Source organism: Pseudophryne corroboree, chromosome 12, assembly GCF_028390025.1.
Source record: "Pseudophryne corroboree isolate aPseCor3 chromosome 12, aPseCor3.hap2, whole genome shotgun sequence".
Taxonomy (NCBI): Eukaryota; Metazoa; Chordata; class Amphibia; order Anura; family Myobatrachidae; genus Pseudophryne; species Pseudophryne corroboree.
The window spans coordinates 13,598,848-13,621,759 of NC_086455.1; the positions used below are offsets into that span (position 1 = coordinate 13,598,848).

A 22,912-nucleotide genomic window follows, 5' to 3' on the forward strand; every position below is an offset into this window, starting at 1 on the left:
ATTTCAGGTGTCAAATTTGTGGCCCAAGACTAGTTAACCCTTGCAAAACTACAGCTACTTATTCAAAATGGAAAATATGGTGTGTGTGCCCACTTTGCCAGTGTATTTCATGCCCAAAACAGCGTTGGGCCAGGCAAAATACAAGTGGGTCACATGCAAGTGACCACTCTCTGTTGATTTCAGGGGTCAAATTTGTGGCCCAAGATTAGTTAACCCTTGCAAAACTACAGCTACTTATTCAAAATAGCAAAACATGGTGTGTGTGCCCACTTTGCCAGTGTATTTCATGCCCAAAACAGCATTGGGCCAGGCAAAATACAAGTGGGTCACATGCAAGTGACCACTCTCTGTTGATTTCAGGGGTCAAATTTGTGGCCCAAGACTAGTTAACCCTTGCAAAACTACAGCTACTTATTCAAAATGGCAATTTATAAAATGGTGTTTGTGCCCACTTTGCCAGTGTATTTCATGCCAAAAACAGCGTTGGGCCAAGCAAAATACAAGTGGGTCATATGTAAGTGACCACCCTCTGTTGATTTCAGGGGTCAAATTTGTGGCCCAAGACTAGTTAACCCTTGCAAAACTACAGCTACTTATTCAAAATGGCAATTTATAAAATGGTGTCTGTGCCCACTTTGCCAGTGTATTTCATGCCAAAAACAGTGTTGGGCCAAGCAAAATACAAGTGGGTCATATGTAAGTGACCACCCTCTGTTGATTTCAGGTGTCAAATTTGTGGCCCAAGACTGGTTAACCCTTGCAAAACTACAGCTACTTATTCAAAATGGAAAATATGGTGTGTGTGCCCACTTTGCCAGTGTATTTCATGCCCAAAACAGCGTTGGGCCAGGCAAAATACAAGTGGGTCACATGCAAGTGACCACTCTCTGTTGATTTCAGGGGTCAAATTTGTGGCCCAAGATTAGTTAACCCTTGCAAAACTACAGCTACTTATTCAAAATAGCAAAACATGGTGTGTGTGCCCACTTTGCCAGTGTATTTCATGCCCAAAACAGCATTGGGCCAGGCAAAATACAAGTGGGTCACATGCAAGTGACCACTCTCTGTTGATTTCAGGGGTCAAATTTGTGGCCCAAGACTAGTTAACCCTTGCAAAACTACAGCTACTTATTCAAAATGGCAATTTATAAAATGGTGTTTGTGCCCACTTTGCCAGTGTATTTCATGCCAAAAACAGCGTTGGGCCAAGCAAAATACAAGTGGGTCATATGTAAGTGACCACCCTCTGTTGATTTCAGGGGTCAAATTTGTGGCCCAAGACTAGTTAACCCTTGCAAAACTACAGCTACTTATTCAAAATGGCAATTTATAAAATGGTGTCTGTGCCCACTTTGCCAGTGTATTTCATGCCAAAAACAGTGTTGGGCCAAGCAAAATACAAGTGGGTCATATGTAAGTGACCACCCTCTGTTGATTTCAGGTGTCAAATTTGTGGCCCAAGACTGGTTAACCCTTGCAAAACTACAGCTACTTATTCAAAATAGCAAATCATGGTGTGTGTGCCCACTTTGCCAGTGTATTTCATGCCCAAAACAGCGTTGGGCCAAGCAAAATACAAGTGGGTCATATGTAACTGACCACCCTTTGTTGATTTCAGGTGTCAAATTTGTGGCCCAAGACTAGTTAACCCTTGCAAAACTACAGCTACTTATTGAAAATGGCAAAATATGGTGTGTGTGCCCACTTTGCCAGTGTATTTCATGCCCAAAACAGCGTTGGGCCAAGCAAAATACAAGTGGGTCATATGTAACTGACCACCCTTTGTTGATTTCAGGTGTCAAATTTGTGGCCCAAGACTGGTTAACCCTTGCAAAACTACAGCTACTTATTCAAAATGGAAAATATGGTGTGTGTGCCCGCTTTGCCAGTGTATTTCATGCCCAAAACAGTGTTGGGCCAAACAAAATACAAGTGGGTCATATGTAACTGACCACCCTCTGTTGATTTCAGGTGTCAAATTTGTGGCCCAAGACTGGTTAACCCTTGCAAAACTACAGCTACTTATTCAAAATGGAAAATATGGTGTGTGTGCCCACTATGCCAGTGTATTTCATGCCCAAAACAGCGTTGGGCCAAGCAAAATACAAGTGGGTCATATGTAAGTGACTACGCTTTGTTGATTTCAGGTGTCAAATTTGTGGCCCAAGACTAATTAACCCTTGCAAAACTACAGCTACTTATTCAAAATGGCAATTTATAAAATGGTGTTTGTGCCCACTTTGCCAGTGTATTTCATGCCCAAAACCGCATTGGGCCAAGCAAAATACAAGTGGGTCATATGTAACTGACCACCCTCTGTTGATTTCAGGTGTCAAATTTGTGGCCCAAGACTGGTTAACCCTTGCAAAACTACAGCTACTTATTCAAAATGGTAAAATATGGTGTGTGCCCACTTTGCCAGTATATTTCATGCTCAAAACAGCGTTGGGCCAGGCAAAATACAACTGCGTCATATGTAAGTGACCACCCTCTGTTGATTTCAGCTGTCAGATTTGTGGCCCAAGACTGGTTAACCCTTGCAAAACTACAGCTACTTATTCAAAATGGTAAAATATGGTGTGTGTGCCCACTTTGCCAGTGTATTTCATGCCCAAAACAGCGTTGGGCCAGGCAAAATACAAGTGGGTCACATGCAAGTGACCACTCTCTGTTGATTTCAGGTGTCAAATTTGTGGCCCAAGACTAGTTAACCCTTGCAAAACTACAGCTACTTATTCAAAATGGCAAAATATGGTGTGTGTGCCCACTTTGCCAGTGTATTTCATGCCCAAAACAGCGTTGGGCCAGGCAAAATACAAGTGGGTCACATGCAAGTGACCACTCTCTGTTGATTTCAGGTGTCAAATTTGTGGCCCAAGACTAGTTAACCCTTGCAAAACTACAGCTACTTATTCAAAATGGCAAAATATGGTGTGTGTGCCCACTTTGCCAGTGTATTTCATGCCCAAAACAGTGTTGGGCCAGGCAAAATACAAGTGGGTCACATGCAAGGGACCCTACTCTGTTGATTTCAGGTGTCAAATTTGTGACAGAAGACTTATTAACCCTTGCGAAACTGAATGATCTGAATAAGAAGCTGGAGTTCGAATAAGAAGTGAATAAGAAGCTGGAGCTTGAATAAGAAGTGAATAAGAAGCTGGCCGAATAAGAAGCTAACTTCAGCCTCGTCAGTGATAATGGGTGCTGGTGTATTAGTTTCCTAGCTGCACAAATAGCCGGCATGCATTGGCTTACCGTAATATCCCTTTAACTTGAGACACTCCTGAATTACACAAGTTCTGTGGCTGCTGACCACAGGCCAGCATGTCACCTGGTTGTATCCAGCCACAGAACCTGTGTACTCCATGAGTGTCCCAAATTAAAGGGATAGTATGGTAAACCTATTTCAGTAGGAATGGCATTGGAGGATTACCCATTGATGGTCCACACCCTCCAACTCTACTATTTTGGCCAGTGTTCCGATTGTACCGGATTGCTTGACTGGGTATGTATCGCAGCGCTGCTGAGTACCAGGTGGCTCCCTTCCCTGGCAGTGCCAGCACAGCTGCCAGTACCATAGATGAGTCACTGCTAACTAGAGATGAGCGGGTTCGGATTTACTCGGTTCTTTACGCCAGAATTATCGCCATTTCTTATTTAATGGATTTTTCTTACTGGCTAACCAAAACACGTGACGTCCGATAGCCAATAAGAAGATTTGGGTAAATCCGAGTAAAACCGAACCCGCTCATCTCTACTGCGAACAGGTATCATGGCCCCTGAATCTATGGCCACGCCCCCTCTACAAATGGCCGCACTCCCTGTACTGAATTTTTACTGCTAAATGTTGGAAGGTATGAGGTCACCATCAATGGTGCCATAAGTGAAGAACATACATCGATAAAAACTATCATGCGATTACAGGAACACCATAGATAGTTTGCACTCGTTCATAGACATCCTTGCTGATTGGCAGACAGGGGACCAATCACTGAAGGGGAGCAGCGCAGCTGGTGTATGGGCTAAGCTCCCATCTCCTTCACCAAAAAACAAAAACAAAAAACATTGCTCCTGCTCTGCCACCAGATCTCTTCTTTTGTTGGCAATTCGTTGATGATTGTTAGCCATTGATGGTCATCTCCACATTTAAGTCATTGACATCAGTCCCTGCCCCAGTGGTGCTTACCGTCTATGGGTCCCTGTCCCAGTGAAGCTTACAGTCTATGGGCCCCTGATTCAGAGATGTACACAAACCCGATGGTTTACATACATCTCCGATGGTTGGAGGTCTCCGCATGTACAGGTCTCTACAGTCACAGTGACCCCTAAGCTACAGCATGACTGATGGGGAATGGGTGGGGACGGACAGCGTTTCTGAAAAAGGGTCATGTCGGCCCTGTTTTCTGGGAGTGGTGGGGCCACTGTCTGCGTCTTCTGATGCAGACTTACTGGCCTCAGCTGCAGAGCCCGGATGACCACTCTGAGTAGCCTTTGGCTCACTCAGAATAATCACAATGGTGATCCGATGTCGGCAGTGGTGCTGTCTGTGGCATTAGCAGACTTTCACATCGCTGCTGCGTCTTAAGCCACAGCAGCGATGCAAATAGCGTTCAGCGCTGAATCAGCTCTATGGGGTCTATTTACTAAGCCTTGGACGGAGATAAAGTTCCAGCCAATCAGCTCCTAACTGTCATGTCACAGTCTGTGTTTGAAAAATGACAGGAGCCGATTGGCTGGTACTTTATCTCCAGCGTTTTATCTCTATCCAAGGCTTAGTAAATAGACCCTAATGATCCATAACACACAGACACATTACTGTTAATATTTTAGTTAGTAGCCAGTTAACCTGCTAGTACATACCTCCCAATATTGCCCATCTCTAAAGTGAGGCAGCGGCATGGATGTGGCAAAATAGGGGCACAGCTTCTTTCTTTTTTTTTTTAAGAATTATGCCACACACTGTGGAGTCACCAAAAGCCACGTTGTGCAGCACCTTTCAACCATCCCTCCTGCAAATCTGGACAAATTTGCTGATTGCGGGACAGTCCTCCAAGATTGAGACTGTGCTGTGAAGAGTAGGATGGTTGGGAGATGTGCCAGTATGTTTTAGGATTGTGGGAGGAAACTGGAGTTCCTAGAGTAAACTCATGCAAACATTGTATGCAGAACATACAAACTCTACACAGACAATGACCTGATTGAAACTGAGCACATTACCCCAGTATTTTATGGAAGGCTAACAAATGCACCACCTTGCTGCCCCTGTCAGCTCTTGGCCTGTAGTACCATGATAAAGCAGATCCGCACTAAGGCCCTAATTCAGACCTGATCGCTGGGCAGTGATTTTTGCAGTCCTGCGATCAGATAGTCGCCACCTACAGGGGGAGTGTATTTTAGCTGTGCAAGACTGATCGCATGTGTAGCAGAGCTGTACAAACAGATTCAGTGCAGTCGCTGCACAGCCCAGAACTTACTCAGCCGCTGTGATCACATCAGCCTGTCCGGGACCGGAATTGACGTCAGGAACCCTCCCTGCAAACGCCATGGACACTCCTGCGTTTTTCCAGATACTCTCTGAAAACGGTCAGTTGACACCCACAAACGCCCTCTTCCTGTCAATCTCTTTGCGAACGCCCGTGAGAACGGATCCGTCGCACAAACCCATCGATAAGTGGCGATCCACATTGTACCCGTGTGACGCGTCTGCGCATTGTGGTGCATATGCATGCGCAGTTTGGACCTGATCACCCACTGTGTGAAAACGCTCAGCAGCGATCAGGCTTGAATTACCCCCTAAGCTTAAGCCATTGCAGGCAGATGCTTATTAACCACTATATTTTTGAACCATGGGAGAAAATCACAGCGACCAAAAGAAACTCACACAAACACTCTTTAGAACAAATAAACTCTACTTAAAGTTATACCCTTTTTCTCATTTGTGTTCTAATGTATCTATTCATCACCAAGTCCTACAATGTAAAGAAATAATCTCTTGTAACAATCCATTACAGATTATTTTGCTTGACACATCAATGTTAATGAATAAGGTCATTAGATGTATTAAGGCCGGAGAAGTGATAAACCAGTGATAAGTACAAGGTGATAACGCACCATCCAATCAGCTCCTAACTGTAAATTTACATATTGGAGCTGATTGGCTGGTGCGTTATCACCTTGCACTTATCACTGCTTTATCTCTTCTCCAGGCTTAATACATCTGCCCCTATGATAATAAGAATTTACTTACCGATAATTCTATTTCTCGGAGTCCGTAGTGGATGCTGGGGTTCCTGAAAGGACCATGGGGAATAGCGGCTCCGCAGGAGACAGGGCACAAAAGTAAAGCTTTTACAGGTCAGGTGGTGTGTACTGGCTCCTCCCCCTATGACCCTCCTCCAGACTCCAGTTAGGTACTGTGCCCGGACGAGCGTACACAATAAGGGAGGATTTTGAATCCCGGGTAAGACTCATACCAGCCACACCAATCACACCGTACAACTTGTGATCTAAACCCAGTTAACAGTATGATAACAGAGGAGCCTCTGAAAGATGGCTTCCTAAACAATAACCCGAATTAGTTAACAATAACTATGTACAAGTATTGCAGATAATCCGCACTTGGGATGGGCGCCCAGCATCCACTACGGACTCCGAGAAATAGAATTATCGGTAAGTAAATTCTTATTTTCTCTATCGTCCTAAGTGGATGCTGGGGTTCCTGAAAGGACCATGGGGATTATACCAAAGCTCCCAAACGGGCGGGAGAGTGCGGATGACTCTGCAGCACCGAATGAGAGAACTCCAGGTCCTCCTTTGCCAGGGTATCAAATTTGTAAAAATTTACAAACGTGTTCTCCCCTGACCACGTAGCTGCTCGGCAGAGTTGTAATGCCGAGAACCCTCGGGCAGCCGCCCAAGATGAGCCCACCTTCCTTGCGGAATGGGCCTTAACAGATTTAGGCTGTGGCAGGCCTGCCACAGAATGTACAAGTTGAATTTTGTTACAAATCCAACGAGCAATCGACTGCTTAGAAGCAGGTGCACCCAACTTGTTGGGTGCATACAGTATAAACAGCGAGTCAGATTTTCTGACTCCAGCCGTCCTTTAAATGTATATTTTTAAGGCTCTGACAACGTCCAACAACTTGGAGTCCTTCAAGTCGTCTGTAGCCGCAGGCACTACAATAGGCTGGTTCAGGTGAAACGCTGATACCACCTTAGGGAGAAAATGCGGACGCGTCCGCAGCTCTGCCCTATGTCGAATGGAAAATTAAATAAGGGCTTTTATAAAACAAAGCCACCAGTTCAGATACTCTCCCGGCTGAAGCCAGGGCCAGTAACATAGTCACTTTCCATGTGAGATATTTCAAATCCACATACTTTAGTGGTTCAAACCAATTGGATTTGAGGAAATCTAAAACTACATTTAGATCCCACGGTGCCACCTTAGGCACCACAGGAGGCTGTATATGCAGTACTCCTTTGATAAAAATCTGGACCTCAGGGACTGAGGCCAATTCTTTTTGGAAGAATATTGATAGGGCCGAAATTTGAACCTTAATAGATCCCAATTTGAGACCCATAGACAATCCTGATTGCAGGAAATGTAGGAAAACGACCCAGTTGAAATTCCTCCATCGGAGCACTCCGCTGCTCGCACCACGCAACATATTTTCGCCAAATACGGCGATAATGCTTCGCGGTGACTTCCTTCCTTGCCTTTATCAAGGTAGGAATGACTTCTTCTGGAATGCCTTTTCCTTTTAGGATCTGGCATTCAAACGCCATGCCGTCAAACGCAGCCGCGGTAAGTCTTGAAAAAGACAAGTACCCTGCTGAAGCAGGTCCCTTCTCAGAAGTAGAGGCCACGGATCGTCCGTGACCATCTCTTGAAGTTCCGGGTACCAAGTCCTTCTTGGCCAATCCGGAGCCACTAGTCTTACTCCTCTTTGCCGTATAATCCTCAATACCTTTGGTATGAGAGGCAGAGGAGGAAACACATATACCGACTGGTACACCCAAGATGTTACCAGCGCGTCCACAGCTATTGCCTGCGGATCTCTTGACCTGGCGCAATACCTGTCCAGTGTTTTGTTGAGGCGAGACGCCATCATGTCCACCATTGGTTTTACCCAACGGTTTAATAGCATGTGGAAAACTTCTGGATGAAGTCCCCACTCTCCCGGGTGAAGGTCGTGTCTGCTGAGGAAGTCTGCTTCCCAGTTGTCCACGCCCGGGATGAATACTGCTGACAGTGCTATCACGTGATTCTCCGCCCAGCGAAGGATCCTGGCAGCTTCTGCCATTGCCCTCCTGCTTCTTGTGCCGCCCTGTCTGTTTACATGGGCGACTGCCGTGATGTTGTCCGACTGGATCAACACCGGTCTTCCTTGAAGCAGAGGTTCCGCCTGGCTTAGAGCATTGTAGATTGCTCTTAGTTCCAGAATGCTTATGTGAAGAGACTTTTTCAGGCTCGACCACACTCCCTGGAAATTTCTTCCCTGTGTGACTGCTCCCCAGCCTCTCAGGCTGGCATCCGTGGTCACCAGGATCCAATCCTGCATGCCGAATCTGCGGCCCTCCAATAGATGAGCCTCCTGCAACCACCACAGAAGGGATACCCTTGTCCTCGGCGACAGGGTTATCCGCAGGTGCATCTGAAGATGCGACCCTGACCATTTGTCCAACAGATCCCTTTGCATGGAATCTGCCGAAAGGGATTGCTTCGTAAGAAGCTACCATTTTTTCCCAGGACTCTTGTGCATTGATGTACAGACACCTTTCCTGGTTTTAGGAGGTTCCTGACCAGGTCAGATAACTCCTTGGCTTTTTCTTCGGGAAGAAAAACCTTTTTCTGAACTGTGTCCAGAATCATCCCCAGGAACAGCAGACGAGTTGTCGGCATTAATTGGGATTTTGGAATATTCAGAATCCATCCGTGCTGCTTTAGCACCTCTTGAGATAGTGCTAAACCCATCTCTAGCTGTTCTCTGGACCTTGCCCTTATTAGGAGATCGTCCAAGTATGGGATAATTAATACGCCCTTTCTTCGAAGAAGAAATATTATCTCGGCCATTACCTTTGTAAAGACCCGAGGTGCCGTGGACAAACCAAACGGCAGCGTCTGAAACTGATAGTGACAGTTTTGTACAACGAACCTGAGGTACCCCTGGTGTGAGGGGTAATTGGAACGTGGAGATACGCATCCTTGATGTCCAAGGATACCATAAAGTCCCCTTCTTCCAGGTTCGCTATCACTGCTCTGAGTGACTCGATCTTGAACTTGAACTTCTTTATGTACAGGTTCAAGGACTTCAGATTTAGAATAGGCCTTACCGAGCCATCCGGCTTCGGTACCACAAAAAGAGTGGAATAATACCCCTTCCCTTGTTGTAGAAGAGGTACCTTGACTATCACCTGCTGAGAATACAGCTTGTGAATGGCTTCCAAAACCGTCTCCCTTTCTGAGGGGGACGTTGGTAAAACAGACTTCAGGAAACGGCGAGGTGGCTCTGTCTCTAATTTCAACCTGTACCCCTGAGATATTATCTGCAGGATCCAGGGATTTACCTGCGAGTGAGCCCACTGCGCGCTGTAATTCTTGAGACGACCGCCTACCGCCCCCGAGTCCGCTTGCGAAGCCCCAGCGTCATGCTGAGGCTTTTGTAGAAGCCGGGGAGGGCTTCTGTTCCAGGGAAGGAGCTGCCTGTTGCTGTCTCTTCCCTCGTCCTCTGCCTCGTGGCAGATATGAATAGCCCTTTGCTCTCTTATTTTTAAAGGAACGAAAGGGCTGCGGTTGAAAGGTCGGTGCCTTTTTCTGTTGGGGAGTGACTTGAGGTAGAAAGGTGGATTTCCCGGCCGTAGCCGTGGCCACCAAATCCGATAGACCGACCCCAAATAACTCCTCTACGCATCGCCTGTCCACTGTCGTGTCCATAAAGCTCTTCTGGCCGAAATGGACATAGCACTTACCCGTGATGCCAGTGTGCAGATATCTCTCTGTGCATCACGCATATAAAGAAATGCATCCTTTATTTGTTCTAACGACAGTAAAATATTGTCCCTGTCCAGGGTATCAATATTTTCGATCAGGGACTCTGACCAAACTACCCCAGCACTGCACATCCAGGCAGTCGCAATAGCTGGTCGTAGTATAACACCTGCATGTGTGTATATACCTTTTTGGATCTTTTCCATCCTCCTATCTGATGGATCTTTAAGTGCGGCCGTCTCAGGAGAGGGTAACGCCACTTGTTTTGATAAGCGTGTTAGCGCTTTGTCCACCCTAGGAGGTGTTTCCCAGCGCTCCCTAACCTCTGGCGGGAAAGGGTATAAAGCCAATAACTTCTTTGAAATTAGCAGTTTTTTTATCGGGGCACCCCACGCTTCATCACACACGTCATTTAATTCTTCTGATTCGGTAAAAACTACTGGTAGTTTTTTCACACCCCACATAATACCCTGTTTAGTGGTACCTGTAGTATCAGCTAAATGTAACATCTCCTTTATTGCCAAAATCATATAACGTGTGGCCCTACTGGAAAATACGGTTGATTCGTCACCTTCACCACCGGAATCAGTGCCCGTGTCTGGGTCTGTGTCGACCGACTGAGGCAAGGGGCGTTTTACAGCCCCTGACGGTGTTTGAGGCGCCTGGACAGGCACTAATTGAGTGTCCGGCCGCCTCATGTCGGCAAACGACTGCTTAAGCGAGTTGACGCTATCCCGTAATTCCACAAATAAAGGCATCCATTCTGGTGTCGACCCCCTAGAAGGTGACATCCTCATATTTGGCAATTGCTCCGCCTCCACACCAATAACGTCCTCATACATGTCGACACACACGTACCGACACACAGCAGACACACAGGGAATGCTCTATACGAAGACAGGACCCACTAGCCCTTTGGGGAGACAGAGGGAGAGTCTGCCAGCACACACCAAAAAGCGCTATATATGACAGGGATAGCCTTATGATTAAGTGCTCCCTTATAGCTGCTTTTATATTAATATATTGCCATTTATTTTGCCCCCCCTCTCTGTTATACCCTGTTTCTGTAGTGCAGTGCAGGGGAGAGACCTGGGAGCCTTCCTGACCAGCGGAGCTGTGACAGAAAATGGCGCCGTGTGCTGAGGAGATAGGCCCCGCCCCTTTTCCGGCGGGCTCGTCTCCCGCTATTTAGTACATTTAGGCAGGGGTAAATATCTCCATATAGCCTCTGGGGCTATATGTGAGGTATTTTTAGCCTTTTTAAAGGTTTACATTTGCCTCCCAGGGCGCCCCCCCCCCAGCGCCCTGCACCCTCAGTGACTGCCGTGTGAAGTGTGCTGAGAGGAAAATGGCGCACAGCTGCAGTGCTGTGCGCTACCTTAAGAAGACTGCAGGAGTCTTCAGCCGCCGATTTTGGACCTCTTCTTGCTTCAGCATCTGTGAGGAGGCCGGCGGCGTGGCTCCGGTGACCATCCAGGCTGTACCTGTGATCGTCCCTCTGGAGCTTCATGTCCAGTAGCCAAGAAGCCAATCCATCCTGCACGCAGGTGAGTTCACTTCTTCTCCCCTCTGTCCCTCGTTGCAGTGATCCTGTTGCCAGCAGGAATCACTGTAAAATAAAAAACCTAAGCTAAACTCTCTAAGCAGCTCTTTATGAGAGCCACCTAGAATTGCACCCTTCTCGGCCGGGCACAAAAATCTAACTGGAGTCTGGAGGAGGGTCATAGGGGGAGGAGCCAGTACACACCACCTGACCTGTAAAAGCTTTACTTTTGTGCCCTGTCTCCTGCGGAGCCGCTATTCCCCATGGTCCTTTCAGGAACCCCAGCATCCACTTAGGACGATAGAGAAAATGTGATTACCAGGAAATTCTATCACATGTATATAAAATCTGGACCTCCGGCAGAGCTAGGTGGGGCAGTCAGGTTTCTGATAAAAACTCATGCCAAAGAAAGGCCATTGTTTCGGTCCATCAGTCTGGAACAGGTTAGAAGCCCCTTTCCCAACAAGCTGAAGTTCATCATACAATAGTGGAAAGATTATTTACAAATTCGGAACATTGGAGACAGTTGGCAATGATGTATGTTGCTCCGATAAAGCACCAAGAACCCAAAAGTTACATATAGGAAGGAAGTGCTACCATTAAATGTCCCCTAGTACAGGCATTCCCAACCTTGGTCCTCAAGGCATACTAACAGTCCAGGGTTTAATGATATCCATGCGTGTGTACAGCTGGTTAAATCAAAATAACTGAGGTACTAATTAAGTCACCTGTGCTCAAGCATGGTATCACTAAAACCTGGACCATTAGTGCACCTCGGGGACCGAGGTTAGGAATGCCTGCCCTAGTAGATGCACAATGGTGCGCAGCTGGATGGATCATGACCACACCACAACTGTAAAGGACCACCTGCTGGCCACTAATGGTTCCACTAATACATGGTCAGTGCATCTTGCATAAGCCTTCTTTCCACCAGGCCCTGCCTTGGGTCACCCTTTGAAAGGAGCTGCCCCAATGAGCCAAACAAGGTAGTTTTACATCCAGCAAATGACAGATGAGTTATGGGATGCCTAAACTCAGAGACAACACCACAGAAGCTGAGAGGTAGACGTCTAGGAGCAGTGGAGGGTACCTCAAGGACTTGGGTAAGAGAAATATGAGTTGCTGTCTCAGATGACTTGGAGAACTGATTGAGGTATAATAACAACCAGATGTGGCAGTAGCTTTGGCGCATGGGTTATTGCTACATTATTTTAAGCAAGCGGTTTCTCATCCTTTTTCGCTCTACAAGGGTCTAATTCAAAGGTGGATACAAATTCGATGTTCACTTAAGTTTCTGAGTTTCTCCAGTTGCTACATCCTTGGACACAATTTTTACTGGCCCCTGGAGAATAGTTTTACCAGTCATCCTGAGAGTTATCAGATGTCTGACGGCCCAGCGATGTTTACGCAGTTGATGCAATGCGCCTTCACACACAGCAGCGGATCAGAGAAGCTGACAGTGGGCGTCATTTTACACAAGACGCCTCCTGCAGCTTTGGCATATTGTTGTACAGCTGCTGCATACAAAGACACAGTGGTGGCACCATTAGCATCCACAACAGAATCACGTTATCTCTATCATCTGATGCTGCACCTAGAATACTTATTGCAGGCTTGATGTGTTACAGACAAGACAAGATGTTCTTGTTGGCAAGAGAAAAGGGTGTAATTTACTTGAGAACAATGTAGCTCTATATCCAGATTGTATTTAGTTATAGAAAAGCAAAGGATGACGTGTGGAAGCAAATAATTACAGAAATCAACATTTTATATGAAACTTTGTCGTCAGCTGCGCACAAGGTGATTTAAAGCAGCAAATGTCACTGATCAGCTGGAAACTCATACTAATCAAGGAGAAATTCCTGACAGAATGCAACTAACTGTTCAAGCTTCATACAGTACATTTTAAAACCTACCATGACTGCTTGTCAGGACGTATGCCATGTTCATCAGTTGACCAGTGCACTTTTTCTGTAATGGTGTGTCATTAAGAGAAGATGGAAAAGTGATTTTTGTTGTGCTAAGGGAGACTTAAGTGACATAACTTGTGGAAATCCAACTGCACTTGTGTGTGTTGCCGGCAGTCCCTTATAATCTCATGTCTTCTCCTAGCATTCAGTACTTGGTGATTTTCAGTGTTTGTATCGCTCCTGCACTCCAGGAGCAATACAAACTCCTGTGTATCAATTTTAGATGTGACTCCTGACTTCTAATGTACCAACTGTCTTATACTGCTTGTTTTATTGTGTACCAGACTTGGGCATGAATACTTGACGTTGCTACAGTATTCCTGACCGTTGCCACCTGCTCGTACATTGTATGAGAACCAGGAGAACGTAGCCAAGCCCTTGTCTTAGGATGTCTCGGGATTCTGTCGTTCGCGATCCCGGTGTCGGTCACCTGACTTCAGACTGTCATACCCAACCTGCCTCAAATGTTCTGATTTTTCAAGCACTACATGTTAAAGCTCAAAGATACTGGCTAATAAAAGCCATAGGTTCGGTATGTACAGAACTCACCACATTCCAATTACACCAGGTGAGATTCAGTTCTAATAAGGCAAAAAATGATATTGTATTTATGAAATCTGGCTAGCAACGCAGATGTGTAGCCATGCTTTGTACTTTAGAGGGGTTCAGTAAGAAAATACGGCAGCCGGGATCCTGGCTGTCAGTATACCGACAGCGGGATCCCTGGCCACCAGTATGCCAGCTGCGAGGAGATCACTGGAAGCCCCTTGTGGGCTCGCTGCCGGCACGGTGGCTCACCTCAGGTTATATTCTCCAGCTATGGATGCCGTGGACACCCACAGAGGGAGAAAAGCCTGTGGTGCAGGTATTCCGGTAGCGGCATTGTGACCTCCAGGATCCCAACTAGGGTATCCAGATGCAGATGTTTGTCATTAAAATGCTTCACCCCAACCTCTTACTTTTGATATTCTTCATGTAATTTATAGCCTAAGATCCTGAGCACATTTTTATGACAGAGGCCCTCATTCAGTATGGATCGCATTTGCAAAGCTGCGCGCAACAGCTTTGCAAATGCGATCCTTGGCAATGCAAATGCAGTAGGAGGTGCGACACACGTCTTTGCTGGGATCAATCATAGAGATTATCGCATCTGTGATGGCACGCTGAGTAAGCCTCATGCTGACCATCGCAGGGCGGCTTGTGAGGCCAAGGAAACTCTCGCGATGCAGTCCTTGGCCTCACAACTCCTGGAAAACATGGGCGACACATCCACATTTCTGGTAACACATGCCGCCCCCGTCCCTCCCACCCGATTGCCTCTGCCTGTTCATCAGATCACAGGACCTGTTCTCCTGCGATCCATACTGAATGAGGGCCAGAGTTTTAATTCAGTATTAGACCCAACACTTGGTATATTGATATTTTTACAGGATACAGCAAAAAGTGCCTCAATAAATGATATGCATGGTGACATTCATCTAGAGCAGACAGGCAGAATGCAAGTCATACATTGCAAGCAGCTAAATGTCACATAGGGGTACATTTACTAAGCAGTGATAAGAGCGGAGAAGTGAGCCAGTGGAGAAGTTGCCCATGGCAACCTATCAGCACTGAAGTAACATCTATAATTTGCATACTATAAAATGATACAGAGCTGCTGATTAGTTAATGGGGAAATATCTCCACTGGCTCACTTCTCCGCTCTTATCACTGCTTAGTAAATGTACCCCATAGTAGGCATATGGGTAAAATGACTTACCTCCATTCTCAGCAGTTATTAATACAGTCTGGCACATATATCACCAGCTTACCTCCGACTACTTATCCACTGCGACCCCCCCCCCCCCCCCCCAGCTATACGGTACTAACAGCCTTTCCCCTCATCTGTGTACTACAAGTTACAAGTAACTTCTGTATGTATCGTGCAGGTCCATGCTAAGATATAAGCGTACAATTTATTAATGCTTAAGGAAAGTTGTATGTAAATCTCTAGACCTGTGTCTACATAACCCCCTCACAGGGAGGCACTTGATATCCCGGCTGTCGGGATCCCGGCGCACTGCAAACCGGCGCCGGGATCCTGACCGCCGGGATATCGACAACTATTCTGCCTCTTGGGGTGTACACGACACGTGGCGCGCTACCATGTCTGCAGCGCGGCGAGCCCAGCGAGCCCGCAAGGGGCTCTTTTGCGCTCGCCCCGCTGCCGGCATTCCAGCGGTCGGTATGCTTGGCGTCGGGATCCCGATCGTCGGTAGATCGTAGTGCACCCCCTCACAGCACTTCCCCATATTTTCTATTCTGCACACTACTTAACATTCAATTTTGAAAATTCAATTAAATTAATTTTAATAGCTAAAATGTTATATGCCATAGAAAAGTCTGTGGACATATTCTTGTGACATTTACCATTGAATATCTGTTCATGACACCAACACAATACAATGATAGTTATTTTGTTTATTGGGACAAGAAAAGCATTTAAAGCAACATAAGGATACAAGTTATAATGAAGCCTTTGGAGATGCAATGTAACAGATATGGGATGATTACATAGAGACAAGGAAGAAACTTTAAAAGCAGCTGATGATAGAAGGTAACTGCTTATAATGGGTCTTTTGGCTCACTCATCTTCCTTCTCTTCACCACAATGGGCTCATCCTGACTATCCGGGAGATCCAACGCCTGGCTCTGTGACATGTAGGTGTAAAGTGTTACACGTGGAAGACATCCTGTTCCAATTGCTAATGTATAGACACATTCTAGTGATGGTGTATGCAGACAGCATTTAATCACAAAGTGACTGACAGTCAGGGAGAGTTTTGGGGAGGTAACGGGGTGTGAGGGCAAAAGCAAGACGCTCGTTAGTGATGTCTTCTGTCTGCCTTGCAGCATGACCCTCGTTAGTGATGTCTTCTGTCGGCCCTGTAGCAGGGTCAACCAGAAGATGTGGGTGCGCGCAACTCTGCAGATGTTGACGATATATTGTTCCGATCTGCGGCGGAACGGTATATCGCTAAGTGTGTACCTGGCTTAACATAACACAACAACCACCTGATCAGGAGCCACAAGGCTGGGGAATGAGGAGAGTCTTGGCAGCAGCCAGATAGGAGCAGGGACTGTTCCTGTACAAAGTGCTAAAGCAGCAGTGAAACCGGTAAATATACAAACTGGCCGCCTGAACTGTGGGAAGGAAAAATACATTTTTAACCATCTGTAGCAAAGGAACTAACCCCTGCATCACCTAAAGACCGGACTGACCAGAGGATTCACTACAACGAGCCAGGAGGCTCACAACAGCTACCCCACATATGTGCTACAATATCCTGCCTTATATATCAGGGATACGGTCATTAGGTCAACAACACGTAGGTCGACAGTCATTAGGTTGACCACTATTGGTCGACATGCATTAGGTCGACAGTGTTTCTAGGTCGATGAGTTTTTCACAAATTTATTTTTTAAAACTTTTTCATACTTTACGATCCACGTGGACTACAATTGGGAACGGTAACCAAGGTGTCGAACCTGTAGAACTTAACGAACGTCTTTGAACCAGACCAAGTAGCTGCCCAGCACAATTGTAAGGCCAAGACACCCCGGGCAGCTGCCCAGGAAGAACCCACTGACCTTGTGGAGTGGGCCTGAATAGAAGTCGGCAGCGGCAGAGCTGCTGAAGTGGGATACGGTCATTAGGTCGACACAACTTAGGTCGACAGTCATTAGGTTGACCACTGAATGTCGACATGCAGTAGGTCGACAGAGCCAATAGGTCGACATGGTCATTAGGTCGATATGTACTAGGTCAACAGGTCAAAAAGGTCGACATGAGTTTTTTGCATTTTTTTTTCTTTTTTAATTTTTTGGACTTTTTCATACTTTATGATCCACGTGGACTACAATTGGGAACGGTAACCTTTGCCGAGCGCAGCGGTAGCGGAGCGAGGCACCTTGCCTGAAGCATGGCGAGCGAACACGGTGCACTAATTGGGGTTCCTCATCACTTTACGAAGAAAATGACACCCAAAAAAATTAAAAAATCTCATGTCGACATTTCGTCATGTCGACCTAGAACATGTCGACCTAGGGACCATGTCGACCAATAGTAGTCGACCTAATGACTGTCAACCTAAGTGTGGTCGACCCAATGACCCATACCCGTATATCATCCATCTTGACTTTTATTTTCGTTTTGTACTTTCTATGTACTGTTCTATGCCTTTCTAACAGTATATGCTGCAGAATATTACTGTGCGTTTATGTTTTTACAATTTGAATACATTCTTATATTTACTTTACTATATCTAAATATGTGATCTGCGGTAAGTTTGCAGCAGCTCCATTAAGATTCAGGTAAGGTTTTACGTGTACGGAGCACTTGTGTTAGTCAATACATGATGTAGTATGTGTATTTCTAAAAAGTGTATATTTAAGGCAGATTTACTGAATAAAACATAAAAGCAAAACACATAGAAATAATAAGATTTTACTCACCGGTAAATCTATTTCTCGTAGTCCGTAGTGGATGCTGGGGACTCCGTAAGGACCATGGGGAATAGACGGGCTCCGCACGAGACTGGGCACTCTAAGAAAGATTTAGTACTACTGGTGTGCACTGGCTCCTCCCTCTATGCCCCTCCTCCAGACCTCAGTTAAGGAAACTGCCCGGAAGAGCTGACATAACAAGGAAAGGATTTTGGAATCCAGGGTAAGACTCATACCAGCCACACCAATCACACCGTATAACTTGTGATAACATACCCAGTCAACAGTATGAACAACAACAGAGCATCAGATAAACCTGATGCAACCATAACATAACCCTTATTTAAGCAATAACTATATACAAGTATTGCAGAAGAAGTCCGCACTTGGGACGGTCGCCCAGCATCCACTACGGACTACGAGAAATAGATTTACCGGTGAGAAAAATCTTATTTTCTCTAACGTCCTAGTGGATGCTGGGGACTCCGTAAGGACCATGGGGATTATACCAAAGCTCCCAAACGGGCGGGAGAGTGCGGATGACTCTGCAGCACCGATTGAGCAAACAGGAGGTCCTCCTCAGCCAGGGTATCAAACTTATAGAACTTTGCAAAGGTGTTGGAACCCGACCAAGTAGCTGCTCGGCAAAGCTGTAATGCCGAGACCCCTCGGGCAGCCGCCCAAGAAGAGCCCACCTTCCTTGTGGAATGGGCTTTTACTGATTTTGGATGCGGCAAGCCAGCCGCAGAATGAGCCTGCTGAATCGTGTTACAGATCCAGCGAGCAATAGTTTGCTTTGAAGCAGGAGCACCCAGCTTGATGGATGCATACAGGATAAACCGCGAGTCAGGTTTCCTGACTCCAGCCGATCTGGCTACATAAATCTTCAAAGCCCTGACTACATCTAGTAACTTGGAATCCTCCAAGTCACGAGTAGCCGCAGGCACCACAATAGGTTGGTTCACATGAAAAGATGACACCACCTTTGACAGAAATTGCGGACGAGTCCGTAATTCTGCCCTGTCCATATGGAAAACCAGATAGGGGCTTTTACATGACAAAGCCGCCAATTTTTTGACCACTTTCCACTAGTGATGAGCGGATTCGGTTTTACTCGGTTTTACTCGGTTCTCAAAACCGAATCTTATTGGCTCACTGATGTCACGTGTTTTGGATAGCCAATAAGATTCAGTTTTGAGAACTGAGTAAAACCGAATCCGCTCATCACTACTTTCCACGTGAGATAGTTTAACTCCACGGTCTTAAGCGGCTCAAACCAGTGAGATTTCAGGAAACTCAACACCACGTTAAGATCCCAAGGTGCCACTGGTGGCACAAAAAAGGGGCTGCATATGCAGCACTCCCTTTACAAACGTCTGAACTTCAGGTAGAGAAGCTAGGTTTTGTATGAAAGAAAATGGATCGGGCTGAAATCTGGACCTTAATGGACCCCAATTCTAGGCCCAAAGTCACTCCCGACTGTAGGAAGTGAAGGAAACGGCCCAGCTGGACTTCCTCTGTAGAGGCATTCCTGGCCTCACACCCAGCAACATATTTTCGCCGTATACGGTGATAATGTTTAGCCGTCACGTCCTTCCTAGCCCTTATGAGCGTAGGAATAACCTCATCCGGAATCCCTCTTTTCTACTAGGATCCGGCGTCCAACCGCCATGCCGTCAAACGCAGCTGCGGTAAGTCTTGGAACATACAAGGTCCCTGCTGCAACAGATCCTGCCCTAGAGGCAGAGGCCATGGGTCCTCTGTGAGCATTTCTTGCAGCTCTGGATACCCAGTCCTTCTTGGCCAATCCGGAACAATGAGTATTGTTCTCACTCCTCTTTTCCTTATGATTCTCAGCACCTTGGGTAAGAGAGGAAAAGGAGGAACACATAAACTGACTGGAACATCCACGGTGTCACCAGTGCATCTACAGCTATCGCCTGAGAGTCCCTTGACCTGGCGCAATACCTCTGTAGCTTTTTGTTGAGGCGGGATGCCATCATGTGCACCAGTGGCAGTTCCCACCGACCTACAATCTGCGCGAAGACTTCTTGATGAAGTCCCCACTCTCCCGGGTGAAGGTCGTGCCTGCTGAGGAAGTCTGCTTCCCAGTTGTCCACTCCCGGAATGAACACTACTGACAGTGCGCTTGCGTGATTCTCCGCCCAGCGAAGAATTCTGGTGGCTTCTACCATCGCCACCCTGCTCCTTGTGCCGCCTTGGCGGTTTACATGAGCCACTGCGGTGATATTGTCTGACTGAATCAGAACCGGTTGGTCGCGAAGCAGGGTCTCCGCTTGACTTAAGGCGTTGTATATGATTTTTGTAGAGGCCGGGGAGGACTTCTGTTCCTGGGAACTAGCTGTGTTGTGCAGCTTCTTTTCTCTGCCCCCGCCTCTGGCAAGAAAGGACGCACCTCGGACTTTCTTGTTTCTTTATTCGAAAGGCTGCATTTAATAACGTCGTGCTTTCCTAGGCTGTGCAGGAATATAAGGCAAAATATCAGAATTACCAGCTATAGCTGTGGAGACCAGGTCCGAGAACCCTTCTCCACAATCCTCAACCTTCCATATGCCTCTTAAGTCGGCATCATCTGTCCATTGCATATTCTACAGGACACGTCAAGCAGAAATCGACATAGCTTTGACTCTAGGACCCAGTATACCCATGTCTCTTTGGGCATGTTTTATATATAAACCCATCTCTTAAGACAGCATCTTTAATATATATATATCTCTATATATACATATATATATATATATCTATATGCATACTAGGGTCTCAATCTCTGCTGATAAAGTACCTGTCCACGCTGCCACAGCGCTATAAACCCATGCCGACACAATCGCCGGTCTGAGTAGTGTACTAGAATGTGCACGCTATCTGCAGGATCCCTGAGAATAGCTAGTGCTACCTTCTGTGCAAACGTGACACCCTAGGGGAAGATTCCCATCACATCCTGGCCCTAGTGGGGAAAGGATACTGCCTGAGAATCTTTTGTGGGAAGCTGCAGTCTCTTGTCTGGAGATTCCCGCTCTTTTTCCTCATGAGAGGAGGGAAATTTACCTCAGCTTTCTTCCCCTTAACATGTGTACCCTTGTGTCAGGGACAAATGAGTCATCAGTGATAATGCAAATCATCTTTTATTACAATAATCATATATTGAATACCTTTCAGCCATTTTGGCTGTAACTTTGCATTATCGTAGTCGACACTGGAGTCAAACTCCTTGTCGATATCAGTGTTTATTATTTTGGATAGTGAGCATTGTGAGACTCTGAAGGTCTCTGTGACATAGGGACAGACATGGGTAGATTTCCTGTCTGTTCTCTAATCTTTTGTGCAATAAATTCACCTCAGCACTTACACATATCCAAACAGGTGTCGGCGTTGTCGACGTAGACACCCTCTCACACACATATTTGCTCTATCTCCTCCTTAGGGGAGCCTTTTACCTCAGACATGTCGACACACACGTACCGACACACCACACACACAGGGGATGCTCTATTTGAAGACCACAAGGCCCTTTGGAGAGACAGAGGGGTATATGCAATAGCGGGCGAAATCGCGGCAATTATCGCCGTTTTTTCAATTCGACCAAATTCGCCAGGTGAATTCCGGAAGGTGGCTTCCGGAATTCACCATATGCAATGAAAAACGGATTCGCCAGAGTCGCGGGCGAAAATCGGCCGATTTTGCGGATTTTACCGCGATTTTAAAAAACGGGAAAAAACGGGGAAAAACCCGAAAAAAAAATGGCGTGGGGTCCCCCCTCCAAAGCATAACCAGCCTCGGGCTCATTGAGCTGGTCCTGGTTCTAAAAATGCGGGGGAAAAATTGACAGGGGATCCCCCGTATTTTTAAAACCAGCACCGGGCTCTGCGCCTGATGCTGGTGCCAAAAATACGGGGGACAAAACGAGTAGGGGTCCCCCGTATTTTTAACACCAGCATCGGGCTCCACTAGCTGGACAGATAATGCCACAGCCGGGGGTCACTTTTATACAGTGCCCTGCGGCCGTGGCATCAAATATCCAACTAGTCACCCCTGGCCGGGGAACCCTGGGGGAATGGGGACCCCTTCAATCAAGGGGTCCCGTCCCCCCAGCCACCCAAGGGCCAGGGGTGAAGCCCGAGGCTGTCCCCCCCCATCCAATGGGCTGCGGATGGGGGGGCTGATAGCCTTTGTGTTCAAAAAAAAAGATATTGTTTTTTCCATTAGTACTACACGTCCCAGCAAGCCTCCCCTGCAAGCTGGTACTTGGAGAACCACAAGTACCAGCATGCGGGAGAAAAACGGGCCCGCTGGTACCTGTAGTTCTAATGGAAAAAAAATACCCAAATAAAAACAGGACACCGTCGACAGTAAAACTTTATTACACACTGCCGACACACACATACTTACCTATGTTCACACGCCGACATCGGTCCTCTTCTCCATGTAGAATCCCGGGGTACCTGAAAATAAAAGATCAATTATACTCACCTCAACAGGCTCCAGAGATAAATCCACGGACTTGGCAAAAAAAGAAAACGAACAACCGGACCTGCGGACCGAAAGGGGTCCCATGCTGACACATGGGACCCCTCTCCCCGAATGCCGGGACATCACGTGACTCCTGTCACTGATGTCCCTTCAGCCAATCAGGAAGCGCTACTGCCGTGGCGCTCATCTGATTGGCTGGACGCCGTCTGTACTCTGACAGCGCCTCGCACAGCTCACTCCATTACTTTCAATGGTGGGAACTTAGCGGCTAGCGGTGGGGTCACCCGCCGGTCACCGCTGACCGGCGGGTGACCTCACCGCTAGCCGCTAAGTTCCCACCATTGAATATAATGGAGGGAGCTGTGCGATGCGCTGTCACAGCGATCAGCCAATCAGGTTAGCGCAACGAAGTTGCGCTTCCTGATTGGCTTAGAG

The 22,912-nt window shown here is 46.8% G+C and overlaps 1 protein-coding gene across 3 annotated transcripts in view; it reads right to left on the reverse strand.

Moving 5' to 3' along the window:
* Positions 1–15,949: 15,949 nt before the first annotated feature.
* Positions 15,950–22,912, reverse strand: part of HORMAD1 (HORMA domain containing 1) — a 172,129-nt gene continuing 165,166 nt past the window's right edge. For all 3 annotated transcript variants that reach the window (XM_063947039.1, XM_063947038.1, XM_063947037.1), the window contains one exon: positions 15,950–16,195. In XM_063947039.1, the coding sequence (XP_063803109.1) occupies positions 16,109–16,195 (87 nt within the window). In that variant the 3' untranslated portion in view covers positions 15,950–16,108. The remainder of the gene's footprint in view (positions 16,196–22,912) is intronic.